This window comes from Rhineura floridana, chromosome 7 (assembly GCF_030035675.1).
Source record: "Rhineura floridana isolate rRhiFlo1 chromosome 7, rRhiFlo1.hap2, whole genome shotgun sequence".
Lineage (NCBI taxonomy): Eukaryota > Metazoa > Chordata > Lepidosauria > Squamata > Rhineuridae > Rhineura > Rhineura floridana.
In genome coordinates, this window is record NC_084486.1 from 48,981,365 (window position 1) to 49,004,103 (window position 22,739).

At 40.2% G+C, this 22,739-nt stretch overlaps 1 protein-coding gene across 10 annotated transcripts in view; it reads right to left on the minus strand.

Annotated features, from left to right (window-relative positions):
* EXOC6 (exocyst complex component 6) overlaps nt 1–22,739 on the minus strand; it is a 143,315-nt gene that overhangs the window by 105,964 nt on the left and 14,612 nt on the right. For all 10 annotated transcript variants that reach the window (XM_061635528.1, XM_061635532.1, XM_061635531.1 and 7 more), the window contains exons 2-5: nt 6,502–6,673; nt 4,981–5,028; nt 4,795–4,885; nt 3,709–3,754 (exon numbers count right to left, since the gene is read on the minus strand). In XM_061635528.1, coding sequence (XP_061491512.1) covers nt 3,709–3,754; nt 4,795–4,885; nt 4,981–5,028; nt 6,502–6,673 — 357 coding nt within the window. The remainder of the gene's footprint in view (nt 1–3,708; nt 3,755–4,794; nt 4,886–4,980; nt 5,029–6,501; nt 6,674–22,739) is intronic.

Consider the following 22,739-nt stretch of genomic DNA (forward strand, 5'->3'; position numbering starts at 1 on the left):
TTCTGGACTGGAATGATGTGATGGAGTTTGACATAGAAAAAATCTATGGAATTAATTACAGATATGTGACAATGGAAAAACTCTCAAGAGATGTGCCAGTGCATTTCGTAAAAAAGAAGAACAGAGATATGACTTTACAACAATATTTCAGCAACACATTCAGAATCGATGGCAAGGAAATATTTGTGATAAAGGAAATTCCCATCAGACTCTTATTATATGACTATGGCTATGACAGCAAGATTATTATGGGACACTGATAATGGAAGAATGGCTACTGAAATTACTGGACTTAACAGGATTATTATGGGTGCAAGGATGGAAGATAGAAGATGGAATTAATATTGATAATGGAAGAATGGCTATTGAAATTATTGGACCTAACAGATTTGATGAGATGGATTAATTGACATGTTTATTTGGAGAAAAATTGATAGATATATTTCTCAAGGAATTGAAACCTCTCTTTGACTTTTTGTGGAAAGAATAAAGTAATGTTTATGAGATTTGATGATTAAATAAGATAACTACTGGAGGAAAGTGATTTTGTAATATAATTTAAGAGACAGGTTTGTTATATATTGTAGACCTATAACTGATCTGCGACAAATCGGAAGTCAACATTTTATTTTATTGTTTAATTATTTTTGTTTTGTTTTGTTTTTGAAAATTTGAATAAAAATTAATGATAAAAAAAGAGAGATATTGAGCAAGCATAACAGAGTCTCACTCCCCTGTCCCGCTACCAATAAAGGTCATCCATCAGGGAGCTCACGGCCAATTTACTTCCAAAATCAGATCTGAACCCAGAATGAAATGGATTGAGATAATCAGTTTCCTCCAGGAGTGCCTATAACTGGGCCACCATCACTGTCTCAAGCATTTCCCCAGAAAGAGGGTATCAGCAACCAGGCAGGAGCAATGCCTCTGCTCCTGAGAAGCCCACCCTGCACTCAAAACTACTTTCTCGATAAGGGTGGCAGGTACAGTTTCCTTGCATCACAACACACCACACCCTAGACCCAGTCAACCTCTTTGGCAAGTTTGAGTTATCCACAATGGTCAAGGGTCAAGAGGGCAAGTGGTCAACCAATCTGCTGCAAGCACCCTTTCCATCTTCTCAAGTCTGAAAAGCTGGAAATTGTTATGCAAAATCAGGCCAGGCCCAAGCCTCTCAAAACTGTGGCATCCAAGTCACCAAAGGTGAGCGATGAAGGATAAGGCTATCAATGACTACTAACCACAATGGCTATGTTATACCTCCAATGTCAGAGGTAGTATGCCTCTGAATGCCAGTTGCTGGGAATCACGTGGAGAGTCTGCTGTTGTGCGCAGGTCCTGCTTTTGGGTTTCCCACAGGCATCTAGTAGGCCACCACTTGAACAGGATGCTGGACTAGATGGCCTGATCCAACAGGACTTTTCTTATGTTCTTTACCCTCAAAGTACCTAGCAAACCTGTCATAATAGGCCTCCAAGGATTCCAACAGCCCATTATTGGAAAATATGTTAATAAGCCCCAAAGTACTCAGAAGAGCCCTGCTGGATGGCTATTTGAGGATGCAATGGAGGCAGCAGAACAAAGCCTTCTTTGCTGCCCTCACTGTAATGCAATAGGCATGATTGTCTGCTCTAGTACATGCTCAGTTATCTTTGCAGAGAGTTCCATGCCATATATGCTGTATTTAGTGTCCACACTTAACTATGATTTCTGCTTAAGAATTCTGGTCATAAATGCACTAACTTATCTTGGGCTAGTGCAGGCTTTGCCATCCTGCACAGGTAACATAGCTGTGTTGGTTGGGGCTAATGGGAGTTGTATTCCAATACATCTGGAGGGCACCAGGTGGGCAAACCCTGGCCTAGTCAGTTTGCTGTGCCTCAACAACATCCTCCAAAAAGGTATAATGCAATATAGTAAATATCCATGTATTTTATGCATTGCCATGTGATGTGCGCAGCTTGCCTCGCTACTTTTGTCATCTGGAGCCAGCTGTTTTCATGCACTCTTCATTCCCACTTTCTACTTGTGATGCATTTCGTGTCTGGGTTGTGGTTGCCCCACCATTTTCTAGCAGCCCATGCTTTCCAGACTCTGCACCCTAGTCCCACCCACTCATGCACAGGAGTGTTCCTGTTTTCATCTGTGAAGTGTCTCATGGTGTGCAATTGCTGTAAAAAGGAATGTCATCTACTGGCTAGCGTAGCGTGCTGAATTACGATTATGCATAATGCATAGCAGCTTAACAAGTTAGAGATGCTTTCATTGGTTCCCCATTTTTAACTCTGAATCAAAGGTACAGAAGAAAAACACATTTTCAGCATTAGTCATCATCATGTCTAATGATAATTTCCTCTCAGCTGTCATCTACAGCATGCATTTGATCAGGTTCCAGGAGTGAGAGAGAAATGGACTTGCACGCCTCTCCATCAGCTCCGCTGAAAGACCAGCAATTTTTTGCACCTTCCCTTCTTGGATTTTTTCTCCTCCAGCTGGTCATTTATGCAAACTCTGTAACTAAGAAATAGTGTCAAGTTTTCTTTCTTCTCCACCTTTTCCTTTTGTGTCATGTCCTTTAGATTGCAAACCTGAGGGCAAGGACTGTCTTCTCACTAATATTTTTAAGCTTTTTGGCTGAGGAACAGGATAAAAATGTTTTAAATAAATAGTCAGAATTTATATGAGAGAGAGATAAACCTATGGAAACAAAAAAAATGGGGGGGGGAATCAATGAGGAGCAAAGAGCAAAATATTAAGAGGTCCCAAAGTTAATATTTGGATAACTTACCTTCACAGGATGCCCATAGAGCCTCCCACCAGATTTTATTCAGATACTTTAAAATTCTTCAACATATGTAAATTCACACACATCTCTCTATCTATATCCCCCAAATTGACAGAAGTTAGAATGTGCATGAATCCCCAAATCGGTTTTACTCACTTTTATATGTTTTTATATCGTTTGGCTGGCTTTAGGTTGCATTTTGTTTCAATAGATATTGTTTTTGTATTGTACATAGTGTACACCATTTATAGAGTTCTTTAATATTTTAAGTGGTTTAGAAATGCTTTAAAACAAATATAAATAAATAAATCTCAACATGCGCTATAACTATAATAATTGCATTCACACTAAACAGTCCAACAACAGACATTAATATCATATAAGTAGTAGAGAGGGATCATAACTTTTTTCTTTCTGTTTTACAAATATAATGATTGTTTAGAAAGTGCTTTGAAAGACCCTAAGCATGCTTATTCAGAAGTCATTCCCACTGTGTTCAGTAGGATTTACCCCCAGTTACATAAAATTCCAGCCAAAAGCAAGTATTAATGAGCAAGGAAGACTTCTTTGCCATTCTTATGGTGGACTGGTTATTCACAGTCTGTTTTAAAATGATAAAGAAAATCAAGTGCCATTATAAACATAACTTAAAACATTTTCATTGCATTTCATGCAGTGTAAAACAGCTGATTTTCTCAAGGCAATCATTAAGTTCCTGAAAGTTTCATTTTTCTCATAATATCTGTTTATTTGTAACAACAGACATGAAACAAAGACATGAAAAGAATACAAAGACCAGACCAAGAGTCATTATGTCTTGACCAGAGTAGTCTTTACTATCCCATGGGTAATTACAGAAGACAGTGGATGAACCCAGTCATTAATAAAAAAGAAATACTTCAGTTAAAAAGAATTTTACTCACCTTTTTACATTCATCTGCTCTTTTAACTTGCTGTACATCTCCAGTACTGTACAATAAGAGATAAAATAATTTGGGGGGGGGGTTAATGGCAAGGAAATGTAATTAATAGTGAAGGGCGGGGGAGCAAGGGGCAGTGAACAATCAGAAGAGAGAGCAAAATCAAACAGTAAGTTCAAGCCAACCTCAACATTTTCTCATTTTAGCCATTGATAGCACCCTTTCCTTCACTAGCTATGGGAATAGTGCAGTGTTTGCCAACCTACTGTAATCCTTGCAAGCTACAGCACGCACACACCCATATACAAAAGAAGGTCACTGCCTTCTGCCAGAGCAGTTTTTATAAGCAGTACACCATGTGGGCATGTTCAGAAAGGCAATGTACAAGGTTTCAGCAGCTAAAATATGTAGCAATGGCAATTCAGGACAAGGTAGATGGAGAATTTTGAGCTTCCCTCTAAAGCCTTTTGCTGGTGCTTATTTCCAGTGTCTGAATGATTTCATCTCTACCTGTTTTCAGTTGTGTTTGTATTACATTGTGTCTCAATGTATTACATTTTTTATTTTGCACACTGCCTCAAGATTGCTGTGGGAGGCGGTATAAAAATCCCTTAATAAATAAAGTAGAAAGTAGAAACTAAAGCTTCAGATTTCAGTTATGAGTAAATATTAGTATTATTTATTAATTTATCTATCACTTGATGCCAAAATAGATTTCTAAGAGTTTTACAAAATATAAAAACTAGTACCACAAACACTAAAAGTAACATCTATAATTAAAATATGTAATAAAACACAACTATTAAAACAGGAGACCAAGAGAATGCCTGTGTTAAATGACATAACTGCATGACCAATGTTATATATGTATTAAGCCATTATTGCTATCTGTATCCTGGATATACAGTGGGAACAAAACTAAACATGCTGCATCTCAGTTGACACATTCCGCTTAGGACCAAAATGATATCTTCTTTTTAAAAAGTATGACAAACAACATGAAAGTAATTTTATATTGACCCTGCTGAAATGTACATACTTCTAGCTTTGCTATTACCATTTCGGTATTCCACCTTATTTGTAACTCACCTGGAAGACACAACTGAAGCTTCTCAACCACGGTTGTAATATTCCTCTGCTGAAATCTACACTGGATGATTTCTTCCGTTTGAGCAATAACCTTAGATATTTTCAAACACAGTATAATTAAATTTTGTACATATGTCATTTCCTACAAAGTGTCCATTAAGCACATAGGAAGCACCACTTTCTCACCTCTTTCCCAGCATCTTGAAGCCTTCGGTTGGTATCAGTAACTTGGACCTTAAAAATAATTTCACCTTTATTAGACAAATATGCACATATTGCCATGATGCGACTGCTCATACTTGTAATCAGATCATGCTTCATGAGAAACTTAGAACAAAGAAATAAAGATCCAAATTAACTCTACAACTTGAACTTGAACTTTTGATCACCAAGGTTTTTTGTTTTCAATTCGTTGTGACAGTTCTTTCCAATAGATTCTGTGGCAAACTACTCAAATTTACTTGGGATTTTTGAACTTCGTTTCTGTGAGTCTGTCAAACAATTCAAATCAATGACCCAATTGACCACTGGTCCCTTTTTGATAACCTCAATGAGCTCTATGTGCCATTCATTGTCTGCAAGAAATGGTGATTGCATTTTATGCTAATTAAACATTCATACTTTGCTGAATGCAAACACTGGGTGGTTGATTAGCATCAAATGTGGAAATTTCCAAGCCACAGCAACATTTTAATGCCGCAGCTGCAGGCAGAGCTTGACCTCAGACTTTCCCACATATTAAGTGACTCATTAGGTCATCATCATAAGGGAGCACATTCTACTTTATTAAAAAACTCATTAATTTCTGAACAAAGATGCTCAATGACCTCATTGATGCTGTGTTTGGTCTCTTGTTATCTGAATATCCTTTACATCATGCTGTTCTAGTCATAACCTCTGGTGAACTATGCTCATTCTGCCTGGTGTGCATATTTTTCTTGCAAATGTGTAAAGAGAGCTAAAGGGACTAGTTGGACAATTTACTTTGGAGAAAAATCTCACGTTTCTAAACAATCCCAACAATTCCAACTGCCCTTTGAGGAAGTTGAAAACCATGTGTTTGAGGAAGGAGATCCCATGCAAAATTTTAGGCACTCATATAAAAACAAACAAAAAGTTTTTCTTTTTTTATGGACTGCCTTCAAGTCGATCCCGACTTATGGCTACCCTATGAATAGGGATTCCATGGTAAGCGGTATTCAGAGGGGGTTTACCATTGCCTCCCTCTGAGGCTAGTCCTCCCTGCTGGGCTCCTTGGGACTATGCAGCTTACCCACAGCTGCACAGGTGGCAGGGCACGTAACCCCTGAGCCACTCACTGTGGGGGTGATCGTTAGCTGGCCCTTGACACCCAGGAGACACGAGCGGGGATTTGAACTCACAGACTCTGGATTCCCAGCCAGGCTCTTCCCCCCACTGTGCTATACCAGCTATTACAAAAAGATTAAACTTGCTAAAATATTTAGATCCACCATACTTTATGGAGTTTGCCATGCAATTGCTGCATTGTTAATTAAATTTTTTTTAAAAAAAAAAATAGTTCTGTCTTTACCATTGTGATACTTATGGCAATTAAGTCAGAGTTGCAGACACACAAAAGTAGCAATATATTTTAAAAAGAAATGTGTGATTATGAAAATCTTATATGCGGCACAAAACCCCTTTCTCTATCTTGCAGTCATTATAATCATAACTCCAGCAACTTACCTTTAGCTTTTCTGCATCAGCCCTTACTTTAAGAAGCTCTGTAATAGCATCCACAAAGCCCTGGTGGTGAAAATTGCACATCTTTTCAATCTCCTTGTCATGGTTGCGTATGCACGCATCTAGTTTTTCCATAAACTTTTGGTGTGCATTTGGTTGATCATCATATACAGACCTGTCAAGTATATAGAAATAATGACATTTGAGTTAGCGATTACCATTCTTTTAGAACTTTTCTAAAACATCAAATTTTCCGGTTTTAAAAATAATAATAGTAATAGTACCAGATTACACATAAAATAACCACATAGTTACATTATCAATGCCATCAAAATTGCCTTTGGGAAAGATATAATTCAAGACCTGAAGGCCAAATCAAGACTTCATTTCGTGAAGCCAAGTGTTCAGCCAATCACATCCCAACTCTATTATTCATATCTTAGCACTCAAATACCAGTCCAAAAGTGTCCATTTCTTTTACCATGTCAAATAACAAGCATTTCTTAAATACCTGTTTATTAAAATAAACAATGATTGCTATACAAATGTACAGCCTTCAACTATGCTACCACATTTCATTTTGCATGCCTCTAGCCAAATACAACTCCAACACATCTTGCACAATCAGCCCCCTAGTGGAGAATCATTGTCATCTGCTCAAATCTTTAAATCTTCAGAATTGATTATCTTGAGTCCATTCTACCACCTCACTCCTTCCAGGAAAACCTCCTTAGACAAAAAAAAAAAAGCAAAATAAAATGAAAATAATATAGGGCAATACCAATTTTAGCACAGATATCCTAAATATCCAAATATCAAGTTCACAATTTCTTTCTTTGATTTCCTATTTTATAACCCCAATTTTCTGCCTATGAAGTAATATGCATGGTGGCTTACAGAGCTCATAAAAATAATGGTTAACAAAACAAACCGTTACGAGGCGATTACACTGGGTTGCATCCAAAGTTGTCCATGCTTGAATGAAACTGACTTCTGCTTTCACAGCAGGGCTGCACCTTCCTCACTTTTCTCTCTGCAACTCCCCACACCCTCTCAAAATCTGCAGATTTTGGGGTGTACTGGACAGGGAGCAGAGCTTGGAAAAGTTACTTTTTTGAACTACAACTCCCATCAGCCCTAGGCAACATGGCCACTGGATTAGGCTGATGGGAGCTGTAGTTCAAAAAAGTAACTTTTCCAAGCTCTGACAGGGTGAATGCCAATTGCAACAGTGTAAAATACAATATAAGAGATAAAAGCAGTAAAAATACAATTAAAAATCCCATCACATCTAGCACAGCACACTATAATTGCTACAATAAGCAGAAAATGGTCCACCATCAGCAATTTTCAAGTGGTCCATGGGGGGAAAAAGTTTGGCAATCACTGTTCTAGTTAAGTACCTATAAATCCCAAGACAGGGGTGGCTAATGCCCCCTGGAACAGGCAGGATGGAAGGCAATAATAGCTGGTGAAGCCACAGCTAATGCCTATTGGAGCAAACCAATTCTAGTTTTGTCTCCATCTTCTACCATGCTGAATTCTACAAAGGCAGCACTGAGATGGAAGATGAGAGCCAGTGCCACCCCCCTCGGCAGGCTGTAAGTAAGAAGGCAGCCAGATAGTGGGACAATGCCCCACTCACCCTAACAGACTAGCCTCTACTGGCCCCAGGCTAATCTAAGACATCTCAATAGACAATTAAGCTCTTTCCTTCCTGTAGACCCCAGGCATCAAAATTACGCTTCAGAATTACCTTTTCAGCCCTACCTGCCCTGGGTCAAGCCAGTGGTAAGAGGGACATCTTCCTCTTTAGTCTGTCACACCTTTCACCAGCAACAACCACAGGCTCAGGGAGCTGCTTGACATTTGTAGTTCTCATCAGTGTGCATATATCTGTGCATAGATGCATAGACACATATACATTTATACACTCATGCCACAAACTTATACATGGCACTGGCTCTGCAGTGGAGTAGAAGAGGGACAGCAACCAAGTGAGACTGGAAAAAACACCCTCACCCACTAGCCAATTTGGCTGCTGCCAGAGGGAAGCAGAACATACGCAGGAAGGACACTGAAGAACAAAAGGGAAGTGTGGCCGAGAAACACTGGAAAAACCAAAAAGTAATAGTTTTATAGTAAGCCGACACAACCAAGTTTGGCAGACTCAAGAAATTCAAGTGAAGTCATAGCCAAAAAACAGTAAGGGGCAAAATAAATTCAAACAATTATAAATTCAAACAATTTCATGGAAGGCTCAGGGCAGTGGTTCCCAAACCTTTTTCCCCACAGACCACTTGAAAATTGCTCAGCATCTTGATGGGCCACTTAATGATTTTTGTAACAATTGTAATGTGCTGTGCTAGGTGCTGTATGATTTTAATTGTAATTTTATTGCTGCTTTTTCTAATGTTGTGTTTTATTTTGTTACAGTTTCCATTCCATGGAATTCAATACAATATGATAAAATACAATAAATATACAATATAAGAAATAAACGCAGCAAGCAAAAATCGAGATGAATATTTAATGTGGGCAGGCTGCAGACCACCTGATTGAAGCTCATGGTTTGGAAACCCCTCGCTTAGAGGACACACCAGTCAAAAGACAAAGACTTTATTTCCCCCACCCTTTAAACATAACAGAAAATAGGAAAGTCACAGCTCTACCTTAACACACAGTGCCACCTGGTGACTAAACTATATAGCAATGCTATCCACATACTGTAGCTATGTTTGCTGAAATAGAAGAAAGTTATACCTCCAAAGGAAACAGTGATGAAAGTATATGGAATAAGTTTTCCAGATCCCCACACTGTTGTGCTGATAATCCATAACATCAGCACAACATATATATTAGATGGGTCCTAACAGGACCCACTCTACTCTGGTAACTAATTTGTTTTAAACTGTTTTCAATATCACATATTTATATTGCTGTGACCTGCTCTGGGACCTTATGGTGACAGGGAGGTAAATAAATAAATAAAATACCTGCCTAAAGTCACCATTATCATGACTTGATTTTAGTGACACCCTTGCTATAAAGTAAGTCATTATTTTAAATATTTATATTTACTGGGAAATAAAATACCAAGACAATGTAAATACTTAACTGAATAAATCAAACCCTTAGACTTCTCTTTCAACCATGATCACCTAGGAATTGCCAGCCTCAGCTTCATCCAACATCATTCTATTCCAAACATATGTGGCTACTCAGGGTTTTGTTTGTTTTTAACCTACTGCCTCTCTTCAACATCTCTAATACCTTTTTCAAATATTTTCAGGTATCTCTATTTCTCAGATTCTTACAACCATGCCTCAGACATGCACACCCATCCCTTCTCCAACTTCATATTGAAGCCCTAGAATATACTACTAACTTCCCACTATCTGATACTGGGTTTTTTTCAATATCTGGGTGTTGTTTGCTAAGAAAAATTACATATTCATTAAACCATCAGACAGTTGGTTTATAGAAAGAGAAACTTACCTTGATGAAAACACCACCATAAATGTCATAGAGCACAATCTAGCCAAAATAAGGTATTTTCAATGGGAGAGATTTAAGCATGTGCTCAACTTTTCCAGTGAAATCAATGGGACAGCAAAGTGTTGCATTTTGGCTAGATTGTACCCATGCGGTATTAGGAGATCATGCTACTAGGTAGAAAAATTTACTACCATAACTTTGATGTAGGGTCACAGTATGGTACTCATTTTAAAAAGCAAAAGGCCAGGAAAAAGGGTTTTACTATTCAACACTGACTGCACTCAGATGCCATGTTAAACCATGGTTTAGCAATACATGAAGGAACCTAGCCTTCTCCAAGGCTCATGCACTCTTTCCTCCTCTTCCTCCTGCAGTTTGGAGGAGGAGTTCAGAAGCTTTCACTTACAGTTATCACATCCTGTGTCGTCCAACAGTGGTTAGCTGATGTTTGGAACTAGAACTCACATTATCCCTGATCATTGCCATGCTGGCTGAAGGGGGGAGGGAGTTGTAGTTCAATGTTTCTGGAGGACACCATGTTGCCTACATCTGGTTAAGAGGAGTCAACTTCAAATTGTGGTTCAGGAAACTGGTTTGTTTAAACTAACAAAAGTTAATGTTAACCACAGTTTGTGCAGAGAACACAGGAAATGATGGTTAATTAAAACTGAAAGCCAAATCTTTGAAACTCCTCTTCCCAGCTATGTAGGAGAATAGTAGGGTCTGGCCTAGCTGTGCAGGAGAAGAACAGACAGAGCCCAGGGAGAGGGCTAGGCTCATTCGCATCATGCTAAACCATGACATCTGAATAAAGCAGTGCTAATATTTTTACAAGTAACCAGTAACGCAATGGCAAATTCAGAAGTGCAGGGTCCCTTCATGTTAATCACAGTGATGCCCCCCTTCCTGCTTTATTTGCTGTGGGGTTGAGAATGAGATCCTTGTTAATGCCTAGGAACCAATAAGCATGAAAGAGGAGAATGGTTAGCACTGACAAGAGTCTTCCCAGTGTTTGACTCACCTCCTTTCCCTCTAATTGGCTCCAATCAGCAGAAAAGGTCAGGGAAGAGATGTTAGAAGACTCTTCTCAATGGCTAATACACTCCTCTTTTGTGCTGATTGGCTTGTAGGATGCTGGAGACAAAGGGACCCTGCTGGTACCCTGCTCTCCCAAGATCCCACACAACTACACCCCTGCAAGTAACATATGCTTAATGTAGAAGTAGAAAATAACTAATTTCAATGTTTCAGTATAAAGGAAAAAGTACTATTATTAGTGATATTCATTAGTGGCTTTTTTCAGAATGAAACTCAAAGCAACTTAAAAAGTAATCTCAAAAACATATTCAAAAATAAAGGTCACACAATACAAAAATCTCAGAACAATATATTAAACAGAACTCAAGAAAAAAAATTACAAGAAATGAATAATTCTCAAAACAGTATACAAAATTCAAGTCAAATACAAAGCATTGTAGCAATTTGCTTCAATGAGATTTTACATATTGCACATGTGCATCTGTAGATAAATGATCACTGACAGCAACTAAGGGATAGGTCATAAACCAGGGAAATTAACAGCAATTTACAGCAAAGAGAACACCAGCCAGGAAATTATTGGAAGGACATACTAAGGAAGCTGATGCAGCTTCTTGAATACAATTACATAAACCAGTAGTTTGTGATTTTTATGTATCTGTGTACTTGAAATACATCCCACCTTTCTCAAAATATTATTAGCCCTAGTTTGCAGGCACAACACCAACACTTAACAATAAAAGAAAGTGATAGGAAAATAAAAGTATAAACCCAATACGTGTAAACTGCAGGACGTCACCGTTTTTTACTGTGTAATGATAATCATCCACATTTTCAGTACAGATTAAATATTTACCTGTTGTCTCAAGGCATCTTGTATTTCCAAAAAGATGACAATATGAATTATATAAAAGTACACACCATTTCACAGGCCCTTTGCTATTCAACATGAAGGAAGCACAAAACAAAGGTATTAACCATAATTGTTTGTACTAATTGTGGAAATAGCACCATCTTGTGGGAGTTATTATACAGCCATGAGAGTGTGTATATACTATAGCCATATATACTATAGCCAGCATGGATTTTTTGCATTCTCACAATGTTAAATTGAAAATACCCCCCATGCCATTCTGATACTTCCCATAAACTCACTTCAAAACAAAACCTTACAATCTTTATAGTCCTGAACTCAGAAACGTTTGCTTATCAACTCTCCAAGTTTTTGTGGCAATACGCAAAACAGTCAGAGAATATTGAGAGTTTAAAGTGAAAAAAAAGAGAGAAACAGACCCCTGATGGACTTTTTTCTGTCAGTGTTCTCATAATTTGTTGAAATTAATTAAAAATCAGCCATGGTCACAGAGTACCTGTAATCCTATTACTGACCTTGCCCCCATCTTCTGCAGTTTAAAAGTTAAAAAAATGCCTGGCTGTTTTTTAATTAATTTAAGAAATTTAGCATTGGAATCAATGATAAGGCCGGGCATGCTCAGTAAGAATCAACTATCAGTATTCTAAAAGCCAGACTCACAGCTGCTTGGCTTGCCTAATCAGGGGGCCACACCCACACTAGACCTTTATTTCGCTTTAGACAGTCATGGCTTTCCCCAAAGAATCCTGGGAAGTATAGTTTGTGAAGTGTGCTAAGGGGAGACTCCTATTCCCCTGACAGAGCTCCAGTGGCCAGAGTGGTTAAAGGTCAGCCGCTCTAATCAAAGCTATGTGAGAGGAACAGGGCATCTCCTAGCAACTCTCAGCATGGTCAGTTTTATCTATCCTAAGCATGATTGCACGGGAGTAAATTCCACTGAACTCAATAAGCATGCAAATGATCAAACCTCCCCTCCTCCTCCCCACACACCCGACTGCTCCCATCCCCCTCCTCCTCTCTGCCCTTCCTCCTCCTTCCCTCCCCACCCCTGTGGCCAGTTTCACCTATCCTAAGCATGATTTCAGGGGAGTAAATCCCACTGAACTCAATAAGCATGCAAATGATCAAGCCATTCTCAGCAAACTTGCACAGGATCCCATTTCTTACCTCCCGGATTAAAAAGCAAAAAAATTGACTAATAGGCAAAAAACCTTGCGGTTTAAGAACGTACCTACAGCCAACAGATATTTCTATCAAACTTTTAAAAGCAGGGAAATTGGGCACCTATAGTGAATGCACCAGGGGAGCAGGAGACCTGATCTCCTCTCTGATATATTGTACTGCCCTACAAATTGGTCAAAATGCAAACACAATTTGGGTTGGTCTTTCACAGTTCAATCCACTTCCTGTGTAGTTTGGAAGAATTTGCTAACATGTGCCTCTGAGCATATGTGAGTGGTGGCAACACATCCAATCAATCCAAATAACAGAAACAAGACATGTGCTGTGCTGGTCTTGTTTTAGCAGGGAGAAAGCAACAATATTAAGACAGCTGATAGAGTTCAGATAGTCATTTTAAATATGTTTGATTTACTTTAAAATTTTAGTGATGTTTCCTATAATAAATCATTTTCTTTTGCTTCTGTTTCTGTGAATATGTGAAGTACAGCAACACTTTTGCAAGAGTAAAATCTCCAAAAACAATTGTAGAATAATGGCACTGACTATTCTGCAGAATATTTTCCAGTGAACATGAGAAGCATCTCAGTTTGCACAAAATAAAACAATGGGAGGTGAAATATATTCTAGCAAAATTCTAGGTGTGCTCCACGTTTTTAATTGACCATGCCCACCTTTCCTTAAGTGGAGTGGTTTAAGCATAGCAGGCTGAACACATGCATCTTGGGGCAGGCCAGGTTTCTTTTTTCCAACAGCTAGAGTCATTGCTTAAGGAGCAATATATTGATTTTACATCAAACTACAGTTTCAGATTCAACCATTAATGCACCCAAAACAGAAACAGAACATAACCTCCAGTTTGAAACACAAAAGGCTATCTTCATCATCATATGACATTGACCAATAAAAAGGCTTTGAAATTAGTAAAAATAAATTTGCACAGGTTTCTAGGATGAATAATGAGAGAATTTTCTAGGTTAGATTCTCTGAAGAAACAGTAGTAACACGGGCTGCTGCCTGGTTGGCACTGATGACAGGGCCTTCTTGGTGGTTGTGCCCCGTTTGTGGAATCCCTCCCGGGTGACAGGCACCTGTCTCCCACCTTACTGGTTTTGATCAGTCTTTGCCAGCTGAACTAAGATGATTAATGGCACTGTAAAACAATTAGCTGGCCAGGCACGGGCTGGGTTGTAAATCAGACAAGTCTTGAGGAGAATGAGAGTAAGCAAGGGGGGGCTAGCGGTCCGAGCTCCATGTACACATTTTAGTCTTGAAGTCCTTCAAAACACCTTCTTGAAGCAGCTCATGGGGCTCCCTAAAGGCACCCCATCAGCCCACATTAGAGCAAAACTTGGTCTCCCTTCCTTAATGGCCAGGATTGACCTCGCATACCTAAGATATTGGAAAAAGCTATCTATGTCGGAGGACTTATCCCTTGCGAAATTGTGCTGGAATGACCAGTTGGAGAAAGGGGGCTGGGTTTCTAAATTTGATGAATCAGCGATTCTTTATGATCCCACCCAAAGTAAACTTTTCGGCCTTAATCACATTGAGCTGCGTAATAGAATTTTTGATTACGATGCTCAACAAGATAAGAGCGTTGATAGTAGTCGCTTCCTTTTCCCCTTGGTTTTCCTATATTAAACCCAACCATGTTCTGGCTCCCTATTTTGACATCTTGACTTGCGCCCCTCTTCGCAGGGCCTTTACTGAACTGATATTCCAAACAATGCCCACTGCATTCCTCGAAGGCAGGTATGCTGGCATCCCACACGCGGAACGTTATTGTATCAACGGCTGTATGGTTCCTGAAGATCTAGTTCACTATATGTTTATTTGTCCCTTATATCATCTCCCGAGAGAGAAGTTCATAGCTCCTTTCATAAGTTTGAACGAGGGGATCCCCTTCGATCAACTAGTAATTAGTTTATTGTCGGCCTCACAAAAGCACATTATAATCTCTGTAGCCAACTTTGCATTGGCCGCGAAAAAGATAACAGCAGCACTTGTTAAAACTGTCTAAATTTGTATGGAGTTTTGCCTACGTTTTACGGTTTTAAATATTTATCCTGTATAGAAGATTTTAACCTTGTTTGTTTTATATTTCCCCTTTCCCTGTCTATGTTGCACCGGCTTATTGGCTATATGCAATAAAATTTACTTACTTACTTACATTTGTCTTCCAAAATCTAGGTCAGTAGCTAATCAAGGGTTCAATATTCCAATAAGGCAATCCAGATTTCAAGACAACGTTGCTTCCAGCGGAGAGCAAAAGGCCTCTCACTCTCTTTTAAACTCTCCCCCTTGGTTCAGGTGCCAGCAATCAGCCCTCCAACTCACAGGAGCTTATAGCCTTAAACAGCCAGACAGGGCTGGCTCCAGGCATGCCAGGGCCCTTGGGCACCAGCCTGCCTGGGCCCCTCCGCTTCCCTTCCGCGATCTGCAGCTCAGGACAGGAGGTTCCGAGCCGCCCACCATCCCCGTTTCACCTACCTTTCTCTCTGCTGATTTTTGTGGCTGCGCGCACTGCATGCACATTGCTGTCATCAACCAAGATGGTGGCAGAGACTTCAGCCCCTTAGGGAAACCTCAGCTGCCATCTTGATTGATGGTAACCCTGAGCATGCAATGCGTGCAGCCACAAAAAAACAGCAGATAGAAAGGTAGGTGAAGCAGGGGAATGGCGGGCGGCTCGGAAGCTCCTGTCCTGCGATCCATGGCTCCTGCCGCAGATCACAGAAGGGGAGTGGAGAGGCCCCTGTAGCTCCAGGGGCCCTCAGGCCAGTGCCCCACCTGGCCGCCCTTTAGAACCGGCCCTGCGGCCAGAATGCCTGCTTTGCTCTGCTACTCACAGACGTCTTCGCTCTGCAGGGGGCAGAGGGGCCTTCTGTTCACTCCCTGAATCTGACTGAGGGGCTCCAGCTGTGTCCTGAACATCCTCCAGTGGTGGGACGTCTAGAGCTGCATCTTGGGTGATTCTGCTTGTTCCCTCTCCTGGGCCTGCTGTGCCAATCCACTGCTCCTCCTCTGAGGACTCATCCAATGAAGGCATGACAATTTTCAGGAGAAATGTTAAAACATTCCCGTTTACCCAGGCATTTAATGGCTGAGAGATACTGGCTATGGCAACCATGAAATTAACCTGTGAGAGTATGTGATTGCTTTTAAATATTCTTACATGTTCTAAAAGTTTTTAGATGGTTTTTTATTGTTTTTAATGTTTTAAATATGTTTATGACGAGGTGTGCCTGTAGCCAACACTGTTATCTTTTCAGCGCCAGGTCAAGACTTTCCTCTCCTCCCAGGCACTTTAGCATGTGTTTTTAAATTGTTTTAAATTCTTAAAATTGTGTTTTAAATTGTTTTTAGAAGATGTGTTTTACATTTGTATATTTGTTTTTAATGTTTTTAGTTACTGTAAACCGCCCAGAGAGCTTCGGCTATGGGGCGGTATATAAATACAATAAATAAATAAATAATAAAATTTAATTTTAAATTGTACTGTTTTAACAGTTTGATGTTTGCCACCCTAGACTTCTTTGGGAGGAAGGGCAAAAACACAAATATAATAAAAATAAATCAGTAAGTCACATATTTTTTGAGTTGCTTTTCCTTTTCAATTAACTACCTCAATAAAGCATACAAGAGCCAATACAAAACTCTTTATGGATTCCCATTTCTTATTTCCTCTAAGGCCACAATCCTGAACAGAAAAGGGCTTAAGGGAAATCAACAAAACTCACAACCTAGATGCACACTTTCCGGTGGGTGACCAGCAACAGCATCCAACTGTGCAGGAGACAGTACAATCAAATGTGTCAAACTGAGTCAAAGAGGGAGCCGCAGTTGCAAGCATGCACAGAATACACAGAACATGAAGAATAATGGCTTCAATTTTTAAAATGTGTTGTGTCACAAAAACCCCAATCACTGGATTGGTTGCTTTTTACCCAAATACTTGGTTATCCAGCAATGCAAAATTCTACAGATAAGAAAACAGCACAGCAATAGGATTTCTTACTTGGATTTGTTATGCTTCAGGTTTATTATTTTTAATTATTCACTGGCGTTCATCAATATTATGTGAACACTAGAGGGCATCACTCTTTCACACAGGGTGTCACTGAATAAGATAAAAAAGCAACAACTAAGTCAAACTATTCGTCCATTTAGCTCAGGATTGTCTAGTGACTGGCAGCAGCTCTAAAGCATTTTAATCAGGCACTTTTCCAAGCCCTACCTGAAGATGCAAAGAATTAAAATAAAGGGGGGGGGAGAGAATATTACCGATGTTTATTGGGGAAGACTGTGGGAAAAGGCACCACTTACATTAACTTCTGTCTGAGTACATGAAAATTCTCTGAAAACTATTCATCATTGGTACATGTACCTTCAACATAACTAAATCTAGAAGATGAAAAATGTTGGGAGAGTGTGGGTGGATTTGGGATTATACTTTCATATAAAGTGAACCTGCCCTTTAGTTAACAGGTTCTGGGTAAAGGTTTCCAAGGAAGCTTTCCATCGGACCCCAACCTCTATCTTTTCTCCATCCACAATGACTAGAAAAGCACATAGGTACATACAGAGATGATCACTTTTCTGTTGACAGCAGACAAATATCCCTTCACTAAACACTGGAGATCTTTAAAAGCTGACTTAATGATAGATTGGTACCAGCAGATTTAGAATCTTGACCCAATGGAAAAATTGATTTACCAAGTTCAGGCACTTTGAAATAATCAAAGACAACTTTTTTAATGCTGTCTGTGTCTGTTTTATTAATTATGCAGTGACAGAATATTTGGCAACAGAGACATTTATGGAAAGATTATTAGGATGAAAGAGCTTATACGAAAACAAGGATTCATATTCCCAATGACTTATGTTCTCTTCTGGGTTGTTAGGATTTTCTGAAAACTTAATAAAACACATTTTAAAAGAAGAGAGAGAGAGATGACAGGGATTGAACATGGGACCTTTTGTGTACAAAGCATGCACTCTGCCTGGACCAGTGCCTGAACTCCTTGGGGGGCTGGATGAGGGTCAATAAACTAAATCTGAATCCTAGCAAGATGGAGGCGCTGTGGGTTGGTAGTTCCCAAGTTTGGATAACTGGTCAATTGCCTGCTTTGGATGGGGTTGTACTCCCTCTGACAGAGCAGGTTTATAGTCTGGGGGTGCTACTGGATCCATCTTTATCGCTAGAGGCCCAGGAGACTTCAGTGGCTAGGAATGCCGGCCACTTCTGGACCAGGAGAGCCTGATCACTGCTGTCCATGCACTGGTAACCTCCAGGTTGGATTACTGTAATGTGCTCTATGTGGGGCTGCCCTTGCAATTGGTCTGGAAGCTGCAGCTGATGCAAAATACAGTGGTGTGACTGCTTACTGGGGCAGGGTATTGCCAACATGTTACCCCGCTGCTGAAAGAATTGCACTGGCTGCCCATTAGCTGCCAAGTCAAGTTCAAGCTTCCGGTTTTGGTGTACAAAATCCTATGAAGCTTGGGACTAAGATACCTAAAAGATTGTCTTACCCCTTATGTACTCAGTTGATCACCACACTCTGTAGGTGAGGGCCTCCTGCAGATACCATCTTATCAAGAGGTCCATTCCACACAACACAGGAAGCAGACCTTTAGTGTTCTGGCACCAAAACTTTGGAATTCCCTCCTCTTAAATATTAGACAGGAACCATCTCTGTCATCTTTTTGGCACCTATTGAAGACCTTCCTCTTCAATAAGCCTTTTAAGTACAGACCTTATCCCAGTCTGCATCTTGTTGGATGTTGGATCTGGCGCAAGCAGATGCCCAGAATGCAGAACAGAATAGTGACAGGCTAGATCCCAGTTGAATCACTCAGCCAGACAAGACATAAGTTTTAAGAGTCACTTTACTGACAATAGAGGTATAGAATACATTACAAGCTCTCTCTCTCTACCAAACTCCTTGACCCCCACACTCACAAGTGTCTGCTGGCCCTCTATATAGATAAGGCCAGCTGCCCGAGCCTAGGTTGCTTAGCAACGTGTCCTTGAAGATGGCTCGAGCTCTGCCAACTTTCGCTTCTAAGTCACGTAGCTCACTTGTGGAAATTTAACCTCTGCTTTCTCGGTTTCATAGCCAACAGTCCCCCACCTTAAATTTCCACATTCAGCCAGTTACATTTCTCTTCCATTTACATGTGTTACATTTTACATGTCATTACATTTATATCATTTGGTTTTATTTTTCCCTTTATTTCAGTTTACATCACTTTCATTTGTAATACAGTTACTCCATTGCAATCTCAGCATTATTGTCATTATATGTCATTACTCTTCATGATTTCCATCATCCCACTTTTTCCAGTCATACCTACTTGATTTATCAGTTTTGAGAACTTGTCTTCACTTAGTGGTTTTGTCATAACGTCAGCCAGCATATCAGCAGTGTTACAATAAGTTAATTCCACAAACCCTTGTTTAATCATTTCTCTGACATGGTGATATTTGATGCTGATATGCTTGGTTCTCTTGGTGTGTGCTTCTGACTGAGCTAGCTTAATGCAGGTCTGATTGTCCTCATATATTTTGATTGGTTTGTCTATGCCTTTTCCAATTTCAAACAGTAGATGGTCGAACCAGGTAAGTTCATTACAAACCAGAGACAACGCTATATATTCAGCTTCTGAACTTGATGTTGCCACTATAGTTTGCCTCTTGCTGCACCAATCAATCACTGAATCATATAATAGAATGACAACACCAGTAGTAGACTTGCGGCTACTGGGATCGCCAGCATGATCCGCATCTACATAGCAGCACATACTCCCGTGTTTACCGCTGGACAACACTAGACCTTTACTGCTAGTACCTTGCAAATACCTCAGGACTCGTTTTATTCCTTGCCAATCTGTCTCAGTAGGCTGTTCTACTTTTCGACTTAAGATGCTAACAGCATTACAAATGTCAGGTCTTGTTACCTTAACAAGATATTGCAACTGTCCTATGATGTGTCTGTACCTAGCAGTGTTTTCACAAGCTGTCTCTGTGTTTTCTTGTTGAAATGATGTTGTCATGGGAGTCCCTACTGCCTTACATTCAGACATCCCACAATCTGCTAGTATTTGTTTTATCTTTCCTTCCTGTTTTAACACGAAACTCCCGTCTGAACCCCGTATGACCTCTGTACCTAAATAATGACTTACAGGTCCCAAACTTTTTGTTACCACATGTTGTTTCAGACTATTATGGAACTCTCTTTCGTCTTCCTCCTCATGGGACAAGTACAGGATGTCATCCACATAAACTAGGCAGTATGTGAGCCCCCCCTTTATTTCTTTCACATACACACAGGGGTCTGCCACACAACGCTTGAAATTCATTGACTGCAGAACATCATCTAGTTTTTCGTTCCAACAGCGCGCACTCTGGCGCAGACCATACAGGGATTTCTGTAACTTGCAAACTAGACCTGGCTGTGTTTCACATCCGGGAGGCTGTTCCATATAGATTTCTTCTTTCAACTCCCCATGTAAAAACGCCGTGCCAATGTCATAGTGGCTTACATGCATGTTTTCTATGGCAGCTATTTTTAGCAAAACCCTGATTGACTCATGTTTCACCATGGGAGCGAAAACTGCACCGTAGTCCGTCCCGAATTGCTGTGTAAAGCCCTTAGCTACTAGGCATGCCCTATACCTTTGTATCTGTCCTGTACTCGACCGCTTACGTTTAAATATCCACTTACACCCTATAGCTTTCTTCCCTGGGGGCAGAGGTACTAGCGTCCATGTGCCATTTTTTCGCATTGCTTCCAGCTCCTCTTTCATCGCTGCATGCCATTCATTCTGTTCGGCTATGGGTAATTGTTTTATATCCCCGAGGCTTGAGGGTTCTTTTTCCTGCTCTGTTTTATAAGCCACGACATCAGCATCAATCACTGGCGTCTGTGCTTTCACTGACTGCGTCAGGTTAATCCCTATTGAACCTCTATGTGTCCTGTCTGTGTCTTTACTGAGGACTCTCAGCTGCATATAGAACAGTGACTTCTTTACTATCCCTTTCATGAATATTTTTCCTCCTCTCATCACATGCACTGAACCCCTTTTGAACATTACTGTGAACCCCATTTCATTGAGTTTCGACACAGCCATAATGTTACATTCGATATCAGGAACAAACAGCACATCTGTCATAATGGTATTGAAACCTGCTAATTTCACTGTACCCCTACTTTTGATCAGTTTCTTAGATCCATCAGCCATTATTACATGATCCTCTACGTCACAAAATGTATGAAACATAGATTTATCTTTGATTATACTATTTGTTGCCCCACTGTCAATTGCCCATAAATCTTTACAGTTAATTCCCTGCTCATTGTTAATACATTGCTTATTCTTACTAGCATAGATCACCTGTACACATGGTTTTCTTCCTCTTTCTCTTCTTCTTGCTTCACAATTCCTTTGAAGATGTTGCTTGGAACCACAAAAATAACATGCCTTTTGTCCATACAGTCTCTCTTGTGCAGCTTTGTTGTTCTGCTTTTCCACGTTGTGTTTAGACTCAGTCTTTTCCTGCTTTGCCATTTCCTGCCTCCTTTGGAATTCTTGTAAAAGTTTGCCTTCTATATAATCCATATTGAGATTTGCATCGTCCATGGCTTCCAAAGAGCTCACCAGACTATCATAACTTGAATCTAGTGAAGCTAATGTGATATACACTTTTTGCGTTTGAGAATGTTCAATTTCACGTTCTGACAACTCAGTAAACAGTCTGTTTATTTCCAACAAATGCTCTGACATGGTTGTATCTCCAGATAAGCACATCTGGTACAATCTTCTGGCAAGATATATTTTAGAACTGGCAGTCTTTTTCACATGAATATTTCTTAAAGTTTCCCAGGTTTCCTTAGCTGTTGTTGCATCACGCACGTGCAGTAATTGAGAATCATCAATAGCAAGAACAATTAACGCCTTTGCCCTCTCATCCAGCCTTCTCCAATCTGCTGGAATAGGCACCCCGGCGGGTGGGTCTTCTGCGATAGCTTTCCACAGGTCTTCTTTCACTAGAAAAGCCTGCATTCTCTGTTTCCAAGTGCCATAATTTTTCCCTGTCAGCCTTTCCAAGGGAATCCCGGCCGATAACGTAACAGACATACTTTCACTTTTCACAGTTCACCGCCTTTGTAATTAGAGCTTCTCACCTCTGTCCTTCAGTCAGTTATTATTTTTTTTCCCAGGGCTCTCTCACAGCTTTCAGCTCAGCTTTCGGTTTCTCCATCTCTCTGCTGTTTTACTCGCTGGTCTGCAGTTCTGGCTTTTCTCTGCCGCTTTTCTGCAATCCTCAGCACCAGGTAATCCTCAGCACCAGGTAACCATCAGCACCAGGTAACCATCAGCACCAGGTAACCATTCTCTGCTCCCACTTGTTGGATGTTGGATCTGGCGCAAGCAGATGCCCAGAATGCAGAACAGAATAGTGACAGGCTAGATCCCAGTTGAATCACTCAGCCAGACAAGACATAAGTTTTAAGAGTCACTTTACTGACAATAGAGGTATAGAATACATTACAAGCTCTCTCTCTCTACCAAACTCCTTGACCCCCACACTCACAAGTGTCTGCTGGCCCTCTATATAGATAAGGCCAGCTGCCCGAGCCTA